The following is a 17,440-nucleotide window of genomic DNA, read 5'->3' as shown; positions in this document are numbered from 1 at the left end:
CAGAAATATCTAATTTACATAAGTATTCACACCCCTGAGTCAATACATTGGCAGCGATTACAGCTGTGAGTTTTTCTGGGTAAGTCTAAGAGCTTTGCACACCTGGATTGTACAATATTTGCACATTATTATTTTTTAAATTCTTCAAGCTCTGTCAAGTTGATTGTTGGTCATTGCTAGACAGCCATTTATAAGTCTTTCCTAGATTTTCAAGTCGATTTAAGTCTGAACTAACTAGGCCACTTAGGTACATTCAATGTTGTCTTGGTGAGCAACTCGAGTGTATGTTTGGCCTTGTGTTTTAGGTTATTGTCCTGATGAAAGGTGAATTTGTCTCCCAGTGTCTATTCCGTTTCTTTTTATCCTAAAAAACTCCCTTGACAAGCATCTCCATAACATGATGCGGCCACCGCCATGCTTAAAAATATGAAGAGTGGTACTCTTTGCCCAAAACCTAACACATTGTATTGCAGTTTTATTTTAGTGCCTTATTGCAATCAGGATACATGTTTTCGAATATTTGTATTCTGTACAGGCTTCCTTCTTTTCACTCTGTCATTTAGGTTAGTATTGTGGAATGACTACAATGTTGTTGATCCACCCTCAGTTTTCTCCTATCAAAGCCATTAAACTTTGTAACTGTTTTAAAGTCACCATTGGCCTCATGGTGAAATCCCTGAGCGGTTTCTTTCCTCTCCGGCAATTGATTTAGGAAGGATGCCTGAATCTTTGTAGTGACTGGGTGATTGATACACCATCCAAAGTGTAATTGATAACTTCACCATGCTCAAAGGGATATTCACCTTTTTACCCATCTACCAAAACGGGGCATTCTTTGGGAGCCATTGGAAAACCTCCCTGATCTTTGAGGTTGAATCTGTGTTTGAAATTCACTACTTGACTGAGGGACCTTACAGATAATTGTATGTGTGGGGTACAGATATGTGGTAGTCATTAGAAAATCATGTTGAACACTATTATTTCCATGCAACCTATTATGTGACTTGTTAAGAACATTTTTACTCCTGAACTTATTTAGGCTTGCCATAACAAAGGTATTGAATACTTATTGACTCAAGACATTTCAGCTTTTCATTTTTATTTAATTTGTAAACATTTCTGAAAACCTAATTCGCGGTATTGTGTGTAGGTCAGTGACACAAAATCTAAATGTAATCAATGTTAAATTCAGGCTGTAACACAACTAAATGCAGGAAAAGTCAAGGGGTGTAAATACTTTCTGAAGGCACTGTAATTGCTCAAAGAGAAAAGTAGGTTGTTATTTTGGCATTCCTCTTGAATACCATGAAGTCTTATTTTGTACTGCGTGGAGTGCACGCATCATCATATTTACCTCCGACTTCCAAACGATATAGGCGTGAGAACTGGACTGTTGCTGCTTCTTCTGAAGCCATCTCCGCGGTGAGAATAATGTGTTCGTGCTCCCAGTTGGAGTGACGCTGGGGCTCCTCACCAGAAACGGTAAATCCCACGCGGTATTCCGCTTTGCGCCCCTCACAGTAACGTCATAGTCAAAGTGAAAATTTGATATCGGGGAGAGGTCCGAGGGTGTGGAGGGACCAGATGAAGAAGAGAGGGGTTGTTTTACCCTGAGATTTCTGGAACGGGGATCTGATTTCAACGCAACCGGGTGCTCAGGGGAGCTTGGCGAGGATGAAAACGCACCTGCGTCCTCAACGCTCAAACCCGGTAACCCCAAGCGGTCCCCATGGGTTCGATCTATCTCGGTGCCACATTTCCTTATAATATCAGGGTCCAGGCTCCGAGTTTGTCGCAACTTCCTTTTGGAGATGGCTTTGGAACCTGGATTGGAGCAGGAGAAGACGTTCAGTATTCCTTGACCAGATGACATCTCTATCTCCACTCTGCACAAACGCAGAAGCGTTTTTTTAAACACTTTTCTCAGAAGTTTAGTTTAAGTGCCATAAAGAACCAAATCACGATATAAGTCCCATCAATATACTCCTACAGTGAACCATTGGTCAGCGTAGCGCCATGGGCTACGTGTTTTATGCTGTCATCGTCAGAATGCCTTGGTTCAGAAAAACCGAGAGAGAGCGTGCAAATGTATCCAATTATCTGTGCAGTGCTCTTCTGCACGCAGCTCAGCTCATTCCCAAACTGGAGTCAGAGCGGACGGCAGGATGGGAGAAGTTTCGCAACTGATGACCCTCACCGCCGCTCCTCCAATCCGTCCAATGTGCTCTTGTGGCCGTTATGACTGCGCACTCATGTTGTTCCAATGACCAAACCCAGTGCATAAAAGTGTCTTCCCCAGGTCTTTACCTGCATCTTTCAAGTTTGTATCATACATGAAATGTATAGCCTACATATGTTGGGCCTATGTGATGTATAGGCCTATAGCTGCATAGCCTAACTTTCAACACTTTGTTTAAATAAAGCACAACTAAAGCTGGACGATGGCATAAAGACCTAACACCATAATCCATAAATGAGGATTAATCCTAGTCTATCCTGCTATAATTCACATGTTTGCATTACATTGGGGCACATGGCGCTTGTGTCTTACTCTTAAAATAAATATTATGGTATGATTATCTTGCTCTCTGCACCACGAGTTTCTCAGAAGTTGTGAGAAAGACACAATGTTGCAATATATGGGTTAGCTGCTATGCAGCACAGGTTTGGCCAGAATGAGCTCAGACTTGGCTCTTCCTTACAACTCAACTCTACTAGTGTTTACATTCTAAATGGACATTTCAAAGGTGTCTTCCTCTTTCTATCACTCTCTCTCTATCTCCTCCGTTCCCCCGTCTGTTTTTAGGCTGGTCAAATCTGACTGAGCCGTTATCAGTGTCATGCAGTGCAGCTTCATAAGCAGCTTTATCAGGGCACCCCCCTCCTCCAGTCTCCCATGGTGCACCATTTTTCCCATACCTTCACACACACATACACATGCATAAACGCGTACGCATGCACGTACGCAGAAAGGCACGTACGCACACTCACGCAAACACACACACAAGCAAGGCAATTATCCATCCCTTCTCATCAATGGTAAACGTGCAGTAGTGTAGATAGAGGGATAGAGATTGTTGAGAAGGAGTTAGAGAGGAAGTCAGAGAGAAGCAATCTATCGCTGCTCTACCTCACGGCTGCAGGGGTTGTAAAAGGGGCCCCAGCACTGAAATCAGACACAAACACATGCAGCATATGACTATATGGCTGGTGTGTACCAGAGGTATAAATTATCACCACACATGTGAGCTCCCCCATGTTAACCCAATGAGTCCCACCGTGGACTTCTAACCCCTTCTAAACACCGTTGTAACATTAGATCCGCCTATTTCTTCTGGATCCATAGATACCAACCTTTAGTCTGTGTGATTAATGGGGGCTGAGCTAGAGTGGTGTTTGTGAGACAAGGGCGGATCCCGATGGGGCCCTGAGCCAGGTCTTTTTACAAAAACGTCTGTAGAGTCCGAATGATTTGAGCTACAAACTATTAAAACCTATATATGAAAAGCTGAGACTCTCACAAACACGCACATGTAACTCTATGAAGCTCACAACCTACACAATAATCATTAGAAGGTAAGGGGTTCTTCTACATAGACGATCATAGGAAATCCCAGGACAGTGTCTATAATACTGTAATAAGCTCGCATAGTTGCGGTCACAAACTCCAAACAGCTGTCACTGACTAGTTGGATATTCATTTCCCACTGAGCAAACAATTTCTGTACTTACAGCATTCATATAAATTAATTTTTATCAGGTTTTTGCTGAGGCTGAGCGTTTATTTTATTTTTTGACATTTGTCAATAAAACTCATGAACGCAACTGTTTATGTCAAATTCCTTTGTGATCTACTTGTAGCCCTGTTCGTCCTGAAAATAAAATGGTAAAACACTTCATTGTGAGGCTAAATATAAGGGCTGGACATGCAGATAAATGAAAGTCAGATAAATGAAAAGCCGATTTTTGCTGGGGTCTCGGGACTGATAGGGTTAAAAGCCACATATTTTATTAATAGAGGAATGGGGGTAAAACAGCCTGCAGGGGTTAAATTAGGCTGGGAGGGGTGCTGGGAAGGGACCACGTAGAATGGTTTCTAATATACTTTAGTGGGTATCAGCCACTAGAAACCAAATATGACAGAAAAAACTTGTATAAGAATGTGTTTATAGATAATAGCAGTCCAATTGGCTGTTATAGGAAGAGTAAAGATGTTTAACAAAGTAACTGTTCTGCTCTAATTCATTATACTTGGCGAACTCTGTCTCTTGTCTAGCCATATGACAAGAAACAGGTAGCCTATTTCATCAGTAACCTACTCTGGCCAACAGTAAACAAATGTAGTGTGTTAGGCTAATGAAGTAGGCTATGACATACAATCATGACCTTGTGAGTTGACTGAGCTAAATGTGTCACTCATTAGAATTGCACTGTGAATGGAGGTCTTATTCATGTCACACATCGGTGTGGTGACGGATATGACAGCAGAGATAGCCTGATGGTTTCAGTCAGAATGGAAAAAAGCACACACTGGCACTGATAAGCGGTTTAGCATACAAGGCATCATACACACAAATGCATCTAGGCTATAAAAAGAGGGATTTCCTTCAGTCTCTCTCTCTCTCTTTCTCACACTCTCTTGCTCTCTGTTTTCTCATCTGAAAACGGAAATGGTGCCAGTGCAGTCTCCAAATTTAGAAAAGAATTAGCCTCATTAAGCTGAGTAAACATTCACAATCTGAACCTTTTCAAACTGTTTTTGTTTGCAATATGTAATAAAAAGCACGAGCTGGCGCACACCCAGAGAAAATTATTTAGTGTAGCGGTGCTGACTAATGGCAAATAAACTGTAAGATATACAAAATAAATAAAGAGAGTCGCACACTCTATATACATAAACTCCCAGTAATTTATTGGGTAAAACACCAACCATTCGGCATCACTGTGCCTTCCTCAGGGTGATGTAAACAGATATTCCTTGGTTTTAAACAAGCTCGGGTTGGAAAAAGCTTGTTTTTGTTGACACAACTCTTAATGGTTACTGCTTATCCTTTGTTGCGTTATTTATTAGCTACATGGACACACTTTTGATTTATTATAGGAGGGGCTACATGTCACCTCAACACCCTGGCACAGAAATATTAGTGGGATCATCTTTGAATAACGGGCGCTCTCTGCTGGTCAATTCCTGTACTGTTTATTTCTACGGCGTCCACGAAGGACCAAAGTAGAAATTCCCTATTACGCATTCGTTTGATGAGTTGTGTCCTAGCGCCATCTCCATATTTTTTTTCAGAGACCCCTTTGGATACAGCCCGGCAGGGAAAGGGTTAAGGAGCGGGGGGTCCAGATGCCTCCTCTCCTGCTCGCTATGACGAACAAATGAACTCCCGGGGAATGAAATTTAAATTCCACAAAGGAGAAAAAGTCCTCTGTTTCGAACCTGACCCTACAAAGGCTAAAGTACTCTATGATGCTAAGGTAAATGGCTTGTTGTTTAGCAAGAGTTTGTTTGCGGTCATAAGGCTGAAACTGCATGAAATTCCCAAACATTTTGATTGCCAGTTTTTATGGCTTTATTCAATACTGTAGCTAAATTAGACATTTTTATTTGATTTACCCGGATAGACCCGAAGGCCCGCCCGAGGTTGACATGCTAGTTAACTCCTAAAAGACTAACGTTTGCTATTAGGCTAACGTAACGTTATCACTGTGGCAGGTTTATGAAGATGAGGCCATCAATAATGGCTGCAGCCGTGTTATATGTTGCTAATCTCTGCACATGTTGTAGCCAAGTTAGCTCGGGTATCGTTTCTTAGCTAGCTCGTTAGCTGCTACATTTAGCTAACTGTCATAAAACAACAACTGTCCGCTACGTTGGAAGTAACGTTAAACTAGCTAGCGTTAACGTTAAACACTAACGGTGAATTAAAATAGGTAGCATGAGTTAACGTTAGCTAGCAACTGTGCAAGGCCAGGGCAACAAATTATAATCAGCCAACCCGTTGTTTACATAACGTTAGCTAGCTAGTGCCAATTAGTAATGTAACGTTAGCTAATTAACGTATTGTTACCTGTCTCGATGTGGTAATAAACATTTGCCTGCTGGCTGTGTTACACGCTAACTTGAGTTTAGTCAGCTACCGCTAACTAACGTTAATTTCTGGAATTGTACGTTTTAGGTCGTTGATGTTGTAATTGGCAAAGATGAACGTGGAAAGCGAGTCCCAGAATACCTGATTCACTTCAATGGTTGGAACAGAAGGTAAACTCACACACAAGACACAGTCTGGGGTGGTGCGTTTGAAGAAGGGGGGCTGGGCATCTCGGGTACTGAGGAGGATGGGTGGGACAGGTAGGAAGGTTCTCACTGATTTCCTGGGGGGTGGTGCAGGGGAGGGGTGGATGGGATGGGAGGGTTACCCCTCCCCCATAAACAAAACAAATGCACCATTCCCTGTATCTATGAGTGGTTTAAGTTAATTTCCCATCCTTTGTGGGCTCTGCCTGTCGAGCAGCAAAATGGTTTTAGTGGAGCTGGGGGTCTCCTTGCCCCCCAGCACCAAATCAACATTTTATTGATAACGATCTATATGGTGGAAATCATTGAGTGTGGATAGCAACCTTCAGTGGAGCTTTGTCCTTGATATCACCTACACAATACTGTCATGTCGACTGCATGCAGCTTGAATTGGAAGGGGTGGGATTCATCATCTGTTGCTTTGTGTTACAGTTGGGATCGATTGGCTGCAGAGGACCATGTGCTCAGGGAAACTGACGAAAATCGCAAATTACAACGTAAACTGGCTCGTAAAGCTGTGGCTCGCATGTAAGTTTGACTCCATTGGAGAAGATCGGAAAAGCAAGCATTAGGCGTGACTGCAGAATGTGTCGTGTCTAACTGTGTCCACTCCAACACACAGGAGGAGAAAGGGATGGGGGAAGAGACGTCGTCGTCTACCCGGTGTTGAGTCAGCTCTGAAGACACTTCCTGAAGAGAAGGAAGAGAGTGATGACGCATGTGAGTTTGACTGTTCCATCACATTCAAACTAGTGCTAGTGCAAAGTAGTTTATCGGAATGGCTTTTCATTGGAGATGGCTTGCAAGCTAAAATTACATATACTTTTCGGGGGGTATCTTTCAGGTTTGATTTCGTCTTCAGACAACAGTGACGAGGACGATTCCGAGGATCCTGAATCTTTGAAAAGTGAGGAGAGCGACTCTTCCGAAGATTTGGACAAAATGGTAATGTGTTTTGAGTTAGAAAATGACAGACAACAATGTTTCTCAATACATAACCTATCAACTCGGTTGTTCTATTGACATTGTCAGAAATACAAATGTTGACAAAATGCCTGGATGGATCTGACTGTTTGCCCATCTATCTCCAGCAGGAAGAGCAGGAAGCTCACGCTAAGATGGAGAGTGAGGACAAGACCATCAACATAGACATCCCTGAGGTTCTCAAGAAGAAACTGGAGGATGACTGCTACTACATCAACAAGAGGAAGAAGGTGTGTCATTAAACAAAGATAACACCCGCTTTATTGTAGTGCCATATACCGATTCCTATTGCTCCAAATCCCTAGATATTGGTCATGTTCAGTAGGGAGAAAACTTATCAAAACGGGGAGGTACTAACTGAACTTGTCCAATAGGAACACAGATTTGTCATTTTCTGTTGCAAAACGTTTTGCCTCGATGTACCCTACTGAATGCAACCCTGCTTTTGACAGTTCAGCATCTCACTGCCAATGAGCTGTGATCATGAAGGGCTTTGTTCTTTTTCGCCCCAGTTGGTGAAGCTTCCGTGCCAGATGAACATATTGAACATCTTGGAATCGTACGTGAAGCACTTTGCCTTCAACGCAGCCTTCTCTGCAAATGAGAGGTACAGAAGTCACCAGAGCACCGCCCAGACCAGCCTCAGTCCTCACTATGTTCCTCCAGAGAAGAAGTGAGTCCCAAAAATACTAAATTTCCCATTAGCCTTTTCACCTCCCATGAGTCCCGTGGGCTACATAATGGTTTTGTTTGACATTGCAGCCGACATTGCAGGCGCCTGCCAACTGACTGATCTACAAATCACCTTGCATCATAAATAACTACACAATGTTATTTGTAGATCAAGTGTGTCAGTCACAATATTACCCACAATGCATCACAGATTTGATGCTCTCGAACACGGTCATCGTGGATGAAATTATCTTTGTGATAGTAAAGCTAACAGTCACCATTTTGTTTCAGTGAGGAGCTTTGCAAGGAGATGGTGGATGGCCTGAGAATCACCTTCGACTTCACCCTTCCCATGATCCTCCTGTACCCCAACGAGCACGCTCAGTTCAAGAAAGTCAGCTCCTCCAAGTTCTTCCTGCCTATCCGGGACAACACAGCCAGCTCCAACAAGTAAGACAGACATCAGGCTATGTATGCAATCCTCTTGAATAGTTAACATCGGTCATTTTCAGGCGGGAAGACAAAACAAAATGAAGTTGAAAACGTTTCACTGTTGAAGACACTAAGTACATCAGGCCCTTTGTTCAGTTTGTAAGGTGAAAATGTCAGTGAGAAATTATTGTATGTTTCTTTGGTTTTGTGATTTTGGAGGTCATTGCCGAACTCTGGTCTTTCTTTGATCATCTCCTTCCTCCCTTCCTGTCCCAGGACCCTGCGTGAGCGCACCCCCAGCCCCTCGGGCCACAACCCCTCCACCCCCCAGTCTACGGACAGCCAGCCGGCCCTGAGCGAGGCCTCCACCACCACGGCAAACGCCGCCGCCTCCACGCCCAAACGCCGCCGCTGCGCCTCCATGGCCGACCCCGACGCCCCCCAGTCCCTGCGGCGCTCCACGCGCCACACCTCAGGGGGCGAGCGGCTGGCGGGCGAGGGGGGCAGCGGCAGCGCTACGACCTCACCCCAGCCCAAACGCCGCCTTGCCAGCCTCGACACGCCCGCCCAACTGCCCAAGTTCTTCCTCAATCTGGAGAAGAGTGAGTGGCAAGAACACACACTCAAACACAGAATAAGTAGTTGATCGTGTAGTGCTTTACTTTATGCAAAGTGTCACTCATGTCCTCTGTTGTTGTAATGACCATATCCATCCACTAGAAAGCACTCTCTTCTCTGTTGTCATACAGTACTCTCCCAAACACATGGGATATTGTCTATGCACAGCTTCTCAGTGCTACAGCACACAGTAAATGTCTGTTGTTTCTGAAGTGTCCATGCAAATGTTGTCCACCCACTCCATCAGTTGATTAACCGCTGTCTGCCCTCCTGTCCCCTTCCCAGAAACCCCTGTCCACAGCGGCTCATCCTCACCGTTGCCCCTGACACCCAGTAAGGAGGGCAGCGGCATCTTCTCCGGCCTGGAGAGTCGACGGAACAACGAGCTCAACGAGGTCCTGAGCTGGAAGCTGACCCCTGATAACTACCCCCAGAGTGACCAGCCTCCCCCACCCTCCTACCTGTACGGCTCACAGCACCTCCTACGCCTCTTCGGTAGGTATCCGCAAAAGCCCTTTCTGTGTGTGTGTGGGAAACTGGGATTGTTGTTTAGTTCAATGTAGCCTCCAGTCACTCATTCTCTTTCAATCTTGTTTATTCCCCTCATACAGTGAAGCTGCCAGAGATCCTGGGGAAGATGCACATCCCAGAGAAGAACCTGAGGGCCCTGGTCAAACACCTGGAGCTCTTCCTCCGGTACCTCCCATCTTATTATAGAAGAATCCATGTTTTCTTCTTTTAGTGATCAGCCACACATCATAACTAGGCTAGAACCAGGGCTACAATCATCTCTATTTTGGCTGCCATAGCTCATCTCCATACGACCTAGGGCTGGAACGTTTCCTTATGCTGCCATAGTAGCCAATGTCAGGTGGTTATTTTAGAAGAAACGGTCTTCTCAATAACCTTCCTGGTTAAATAGAGGTCATCACGTTTTCTAAACTGAGCTCTGAATGCTGATTGGCTGAAAGCCATGGTATATCAGACCGTATACCACGGGTATGACAAAAAAGTACTATTTACTGTTCTAATTATGTTGCTAACCAGTTTATAATAGCAATAAAGCACCTCGGGGGTTTCTGGTATATGGCCAATATACCACAGCTAAGGGCTGTATCCAGGCACTCTGCGATGCGTCGTCCCTAAGAACAGCCCTTAGCCGTGGTATATTGGTCATATACATTTACATTTTAGTCATTTAGCAGAGCGACTTACAGTTAGTGAGTGCATACATTTTCCATATACCACAACCCCTCTGGGCTTATTTCTTAAATAACCCCTCCTCAAGCCACAGTAACTCACAGTGGAACTGAAGATGCACAATTGCCAGTCTCCAGGATTAGTGACCCTGACTGGGCGAAGCCCGTCATCCCCCAGTCAATCACTGCCTGGTGTATTATTGGGCCGGCCGCCTCACAGGAAGAGACAGGCTGCCATTTAGTTGCCGTGCCGACGACAGTTCCATGATAGACTTCCTTTGATCACTGCAACACGATAATGCACACGTCAGCATTTCTTTGGACGTACTCACTTAGCTAGCCTGGTGAGTGGTTTCCACTTGATGGGCTTCTGACGTTGTACAAACATTAGCTTAGCATGCAGACATTTTTGGACAATGCAGTAGCTTGATGGGCCTCTGCTGTAACATGAACATTAGCCTATACAAAAAGTAATTGGACAATGCAGTGGAGAATAGAGAGGTGGATTTTTCCCATGGGGCTTTTTGTATATCTTGGGGAGGGATGGGGGGTCCCTGTTGGGAGCACTGGGAGTGTAGTCCGCAGTGTGCATCGATCTGCTGACGCACGCGCACAATCCTCTCCGCCTATCCAGTGTTAGCCCCGTTACCTGAAGTCTAGCTCATTCAACGGGGCAGTTAGCTGTGGTGTAAAACTACTAGGTAGCAACTCTCTCTGTGTGTGAGATTCATGCAGCTCACTGAGTGGAAAAAGTGCTCACTGACCTGTAAGCTGGCTCGCCCTGCCTGCCACGGTTATTTTAACTATAATATCATCTAACAGGATGTGATCAGACGATGATGGCTTGAGATGTTATTTATGCAGAGGGTTTGATTTGCTGTTTGTGTGTCTGTGCACGCGCCTCTGTGTGTGTGACCGTGTGTGCGCACGCACCTGCATCTGTCTGTGTGTGTGAGAGACTGCCAGACTACATTAAAGTGAAGGGAGATGAGTGGGCGTTACACAAGCCTGCGATTCTAATCTTTAAATCCTGCCCAGCGATCTTCAGCTGGCCCCAAACCTAGGGGATTTATTCTCTCTCCTTTATTAATCAAACGCCTGCAATTTCCCCTCCAGCCACTGCTCTGTGCTGTTGCACACAGAGGGACATATGACTTCTTTCTTATCACAGCTGGGTACTTCTCAATAGTCTATTAGGGACTTCTTCCCCTCGTGCAATCTTTTTGTCTGTAAAATTAATTATGCAAGAAATGGCGGTGGAAACTCCTTTATGCGCATATATTGATATAATAACCATAATATCGAAGTAAACTTGGAGTTACGCGATGGCATTGTGTGTGGTCCTCCCAATACGACTCGGGAAACCATGCAGTTTGTTAGGCTATGATGAACTTCACAGGGTGATGAATGTGCACAGTATGAGCTTGATGCTACTTTCCAGTGAATATTGAAGGTCTTACTCTGGTGACATCAAATCAAATTGTATTGGTCACATGCGCCGAATACAACAGGTGCAGACATTACAGTGAAATGCTTACTTACAGCCCTTAACCAACAGTGCATTTATTTTTAACAAAAAAAGTAAAAATAAAACAACAACAAAAAAAGTGTTGAGAAAAAAAGAGCAGAAGTAAAATAAAATAACAGTAGGGAGGCTATATATACAGGGGGGTACCGGTGCAGAGTCAATGTGCGGGGGCACCGGCTAGTTGAGATCGTTGAAGTAATATGTACATGTGGGTAGAGTTAAAGTGACTATGCATAAATAATTAACAGAGTAGCAGCAGCGTAAAAAGAATGGGGTGGGGGGGCAGTGCAAATAGTCTGGGTAGCCATGATTAGCTGTTCAGGAGTCTTATGGCTTGGGGGTAGAAGCTGTTGAGAAGTCTTTTGGACCTAGACTTGGCACTCCGGTACCGCTTGCCGTGCGGTAGCAGAGAGAACAGTCTATGACTAGGGTGGCTGGAGTCTTTGACAATTTTGAGGGCCTTCCTCTGACACCGCCTGGTATAGAGGTCCTGGATGGCAGGAAGCTTGGCCCCAGTGATGTACTGGGCCGTACGCACTACCCTCTGTAGTGCCTTGCGGTCGGAGGCCAAGCAGTTGCCATACCAGGCGGTGATGCAACCAGTCAGGATGCTCTCGATGGTGCAGCTGTATAATTTTTTTGAGGATCTGAGGACCCATGCCAAATCTTTTCAGTCTCCTGAGGGGGAATAGGCTTTGTTGTGCCCTCTTCACGACTGTCTTGGTGTGTTTGGACCATGATAGTTCGTTGGTGATGTGGACACCAAGGAACTTGAAGCTCTCAACCTGTTCCACTACAGCCCCGTCGATGAGAATGGGGGCGTGCTCAGTCCTCTTTTTTTTCCTGTAGTCCACAATCATCTCCTTTGTCTTGGTCACGTTGAGGGAGAGGTTGTTGTCCTTGCACCACACGGCCAGGTCTCTGACCTCCTCCCTATAGGCTGTCTCATCGTTGTCGGTGATCAGGCCTACCACTGTTGTGTCGTTGGCAAACTTAATGATGGTGTTGGAGTCGTGCCTGGCCATGCAGTCATGGGTGAACAGAGCGTACAGGAGGGGACTGAGCACGCACCCCTGAGGGGCCCCCGTGTTGAGGATCAGTGTGGCAGATGTGTTGTTACCTACCCTTACCACCTGGGGGCGGCCCGTCAGGAAGTCCAGGATCCAGTTGCAGAGGGAGGTGTTTAGTCCCAGGATCCTTAGTATCTCACATGATCGATGCTTGACTGCCATTTGACAAATACAAATATTTTTATAATGTAGACTAACCTACCAGCACTATCTGCGAGCTGTTGGCTAAACCAAACGTGCCAAGACCAGACTAGGCACATTTGCTATTTAATGCAAGTTTTTGTCATACAACTATCAGTAGAGTTGAAAATGCAATGAAAACACATTGAACTTCAGATTTTTATTAGATACATGAAAACGTATGCGAAAAATTACATTTTGGTGCACTGATTTTTATCCGCAACTAGACAGTTTGGTGGAAACACCACTGGTGGGAAAATGCGCATATTGGCTTTGTGCAAATTCTGGAATATTCTCATGAAAATCTGTCGCTAATTGGATAGAAACCTAGCTACTTATCTGAAAATACAGGAGAGGTGAGAGAAATGATGATGCTTTATGCAATATATTGATGCCTGCCTACAATGGGATTTAACTTCAGCTGTTCATGACCATTTATTTTAGTCTGTTACGGATAGAAAAATAATATATTTAGAAAGGAGGTCTCTTCAGACTAGTGAGATACAGGAAGGGAAAAAACCTGAGTGGAGAGGTGCATGCCGGGATTGGGCACATGGACGGATCTCTGGAAGAGTCATGAATCGTGTGGTGTATTTCTGTGATACAGAGGGAGGGACAGTGGTGTAAAGTACTTAAGTAAAAATACTTTAAAATACCGCTTAAGTATTTTGGGAGGGGTATCTGTACTTTACTATTTATATTTTTGACTACTTTTACTTCACTACATTCCTAAAGAAAATAATGTACTTTATATTCCATACATTTTCCCTGACACCCAAAAGTCCTCATTACATTTTGAATGCTTAGCAGGACAGGAAAATGGTCCAATTCACACACTTATCAAGATAGCATCCCTGGTCATCCCTACTACCTCTGATCTGGTGGAATCACTAAACACAAGTGCTTCGTTTGTAAATTATGTCTGAGTGTTGGATTGTTCCCCTGGCTCTCCGTAAATGAAAAAAAACAAGGCAATTGTGCCGTCTGGTTTGCTTAATAGAAGGCATTTAAAATGATTTATACTTTTACTTTTGATACTAAAGTATATTTTAGCAATTACATTTACTTTTGATACTTTCGTATATTTAAAACCAAATACTTTCAGTCATTTACTCAAGTAGTATTTTACTGGATGATTTTCACTTTTACTTGAGTCATTTTCAATTAAGGTATCTTTACTTTTACTCAAGTATGACAATTGGGTACTTTTTCCACCACTCGGGAGGGAGAGAGAGAGAGTGCCTATTGTGTATGAGAACGAGGATGCCTGTGTCCTTCCAGCTGCTCTCCCACAAAAATGTGTCCATATCTTATCTAACATCTGCAGAGAAATGTGGTTCAAGTTTATAGCCTTTGCTCTACATTTGCACTAACCAATAGATAGGACGACCAATAAATACGGACTAGTTCGGGGCTCCACAACGATGATGATGATGATAAATTTGTCGCCGGTTAAAGCGCCTCTTAATTTCTCCCTCTGATGAGGATAATTTGTTTGCAGTCAAATTAGAAGAGCCGGTAGAGTTAAGATGAGATGGCAAGATTTAGAGGATTTGGCTGAGCAGTGGATACTAAGAACATTCCGGATTATTTTCCCTACTGATTAGACGGGGAGATTTTCCCTCTCCAACTCTGGCGAATTGGGTTATTTAAGGCAAGTTACTAAAAGCACTGACTGACTGCAAGCCTGGAGGGGGGAATGGGCATTGACAAGCCCCCTGTTGGAAGGAAGACACCAGGATTGGGAGTGCTGAGTAACTAGTCTGGTCCATTACATTTTAGACATTTTAGTCATTTAGCAGACGCTCTTATCCAGAGCGACTTACAGTTAGTGAGTGCATAAAACATTTTCATACTGGCCCCCCGTGGGAATCGAACCCACAACCCTGGCGTTGCAAATGCCATGCTCTACCAACTGAGCTACACGGGACTGACATCCACAGTAGTCGAGGGAATGACATCAGCGTTTTGGTGCATTTTCCACAGTGGTCTTTGCTCCAAATGCATTAGCTAGCTGTCTGTTGATGGCCATGCTGTGTTAAGGCTAGTTCACTTCAGACTTTTACTCAGTGTGGTGAATTAGACCCTGTAATGGTGTCACATGTGTTATGTTTCTTGACCTCTCGCCCTCTGCTCCATATCTCTCTCTCTCTCTCTGTCCCTCCATCCCTCTCTCTGCTCCCCAGGTTTTTGGCTGAGTTCCACGAGGACTTTTTTCCAGAGTCGTCGTACGTGTCGTCATCGGAGGCCCACTACTGCATGAAGCACCCACGGGCTGTTTACTGAGGCCGTCTATCTCACCCTGCCTCGCCCCACCTCGCCCTGAACTGCACTGCTGGGAGGGGAGCTCCAAGCTGCTTCCCAAACCATCCCTTTCTTTAACTTTCTCTCTGAGACTGCGTTATTATGTCTCTCCCTCTCTCGGTGCACCCTTGCCCTCCTAAATCCAACCCATGCAGCTATTTGGTTTTGCCCGGCCTATCAGAAAGAAGTAAAGGAAGGGTCTTGGCTTCTGATCGGCCAAGTACCTCTCTCTCCCCAGCCCCTAACCTGGCAGCCTGGCCTAGGATGCAATGATTACCTAATGGACGTCCACTTGTTATCCTAGGCTGTAGACCCTAACCCCCTGCTGGGGTCTTTCCCGTGATGCTGACTTTGTCTTGCTTTCTCTCTCTGCGCTCAAGGACCACGTTTGGCCCTCTTCTTTCTCTAGCACCATCTGCGTCCGATCCTTCTCTCTCCGTCCGCCTCAAGCAAACACAGAGAAAAGAAGAGTGGCTATTTGATATGTTCGCTTTATGTGTGACTATTGGAGACTATTGGCTTCTCCTCAGCTCGCCACGCTTGCTACTCCAAGCCACTCTTCAGTGTGTGCTGTCGATTAAGGTATTTCTAAACGCTTGTAGAATGCCCTTACTCTAGTAATGTCTACTGTCTGTGTTCTTCTTGCTTAGAGGGGCTGTGACGTTATGGCCACTGTGTGTTCATATTTATATTTGTCATGGAATTACCCTCAATGTTTGAAAAAGGTCAAGTGTATTGAATTCTGTTGATCAGTTGATGTATAAATTCCTTATTCTGTTTTGATTTTGTTTTTTTATACACTGTTAACTTGTAGACTCAAACAAGAACACACTGCGGAGGTGGAAATGTGAAAATATCAACTTTCAGTCTGTTTTCCATTAGTCTTATCTGAAATAAAAGTTGGAGCAATATTTTTTGCATGTGGTTTATGAGTGTTGCTCTTCTGTTGATTCATAAAGACCTAGGCCAGGATTCAATGCAAGGCGTGTTATATGGCAGCACACTATAAACAGGTAATTGACACTTGTGCCGAAGTGCGCAATGTTTACCGTGAATGCAATCTCTGCAAACGTTGTTGCCTTGAAAATATGCATTGTCGGCTGTATACATCGCTGTGCTATAACGCGCCATGCATTTCATCCTGGTCCTATTCTCTGCTGTTCTTCTCTCTTTCAAGTTGAGACCATTTCGTTAAAGAAACATTATTCACACTATAAAGGTTGTTCTAAACTACAGCAAAGTACAAGGGCAGATCGTTGGGTTTATCCTCAGGGTGAACCGGTTACGGTTTGAGATTGAACAGGGCCTTTGGTCTCAGAGGTGTGATATCAGAGGGTTGAGAAGGACAGGGGGGCAGCCCAGGGGAGGGAGATTGGACCAAAGGCAGTGTTCTGCAGAGGATGACTTCAGCCTCCTTTGATGGGCCCACAGCGTTTTGGGTTGTGCCCTGTCCATCAGTCGCTGGACATTTGTGCTGCTCCATTGATTTAGGTGGTGCCAGATGTCCTGCCAACACGCTGTGCCCGTAGACCAGGGATCATCAACTAGGTTCAGCGGCGGGCCAATTTATTTTCTTGAGAGGATGGACAGGGGGCCGGAACATAATTAACTATTTAAAAGACTGCAAATTGGCCGGAAGATGTCCAAACAGATCTAATATTTGACTAAAACAGTCATTTCAAATCTTCCTTACATCTGTATGCGATCACATATACAGTATCTCTCTTATGAGTGGGAATACTTTGGAACTGATTTCCAAAAATAAAATCACTTGAAGCTGATTTGCTGGTGTCCAACAAAAAAATAAAATACATCATTTTTTGTGGGGTTTTTTAGAACTTGGGGGCCAAATAAAATCATCCGCTCGCCAGTTGGGGTACCCTGCCGTAGACAATGCCTCCCCTCTGTCAGCTCCCGATGTAGCTGCCTGTTAGCATTGACCAACACACACTCTGCCTCTGAATATGGTTTCTTGAGTGTAAAGGCCAATGTTGCAGTCACAACATACAGAATATTTTTGCCTCTGAACATCTCCAGTGGTACTGGTTGTTCTGACTGAAACCCCTCCCTCAAGCTATCACATTGCCTCTAGATCAGGGGTAACTCTTACCCTACGAGGTCCGGACTACTGCTAGTTTTCTGTTCTACCTGA

General features: G+C 44.5%; 1 protein-coding gene across 2 annotated transcripts; it reads left to right on the top strand.

The window, feature by feature from the left end:
- The first annotated feature begins 5,251 nt into the window (after positions 1–5,251).
- LOC311112253 (MSL complex subunit 3-like) lies at positions 5,252–16,215 on the top strand. Of its 2 annotated transcripts, none has more exons than XM_084155303.1 (12): positions 5,252–5,481; positions 6,183–6,265; positions 6,734–6,829; positions 6,924–7,021; positions 7,146–7,246; positions 7,396–7,515; positions 7,798–7,958; positions 8,249–8,407; positions 8,666–8,991; positions 9,293–9,502; positions 9,619–9,703; positions 15,171–16,215. In XM_084155303.1, the coding sequence occupies exons 1-12, from the start codon at positions 5,383–5,385 to the stop codon at positions 15,268–15,270; spliced, it is 1,638 nt and encodes a 545-aa protein (XP_084011429.1). In that variant the 5' UTR covers positions 5,252–5,382; the 3' UTR covers positions 15,271–16,215. The 2 variants fall into 2 exon arrangements, with proteins under 2 accessions (XP_084011429.1, XP_084011428.1); XM_084155302.1 differs by having other exon boundaries at positions 5,298–5,481; positions 7,393–7,515.
- Positions 16,216–17,440: the final 1,225 nt, after the last annotated feature.

The sequence above is a fragment of the Coregonus lavaretus genome (genome assembly GCF_964263955.1).
Source record: "Coregonus lavaretus genome assembly, chromosome: 38".
NCBI classification, from domain to species: domain Eukaryota; kingdom Metazoa; phylum Chordata; class Actinopteri; order Salmoniformes; family Salmonidae; genus Coregonus; species Coregonus lavaretus.
The sequence above is the reverse complement of the archived record's forward strand: the minus strand, read 5'-3'. Positions and strand labels throughout refer to the sequence as shown.

Excerpts from the sequence above, each read along its gene's own strand:
- LOC311112253 (XM_084155302.1), top strand. The coding sequence starts at position 5,383 with ATGAACTCCCGGGGAATGAAATTTAAATTCCACAAAGGAGAAAAAGTC. Across the intron at positions 5,482-6,182 it reads AAGTACTCTATGATGCTAAG|GTCGTTGATGTTGTAATTGG; the intron begins GTAAATGGCTTG and ends TGTACGTTTTAG. Across the intron at positions 7,516-7,797 it reads ACATCAACAAGAGGAAGAAG|TTGGTGAAGCTTCCGTGCCA; the intron begins GTGTGTCATTAA and ends TTTTCGCCCCAG.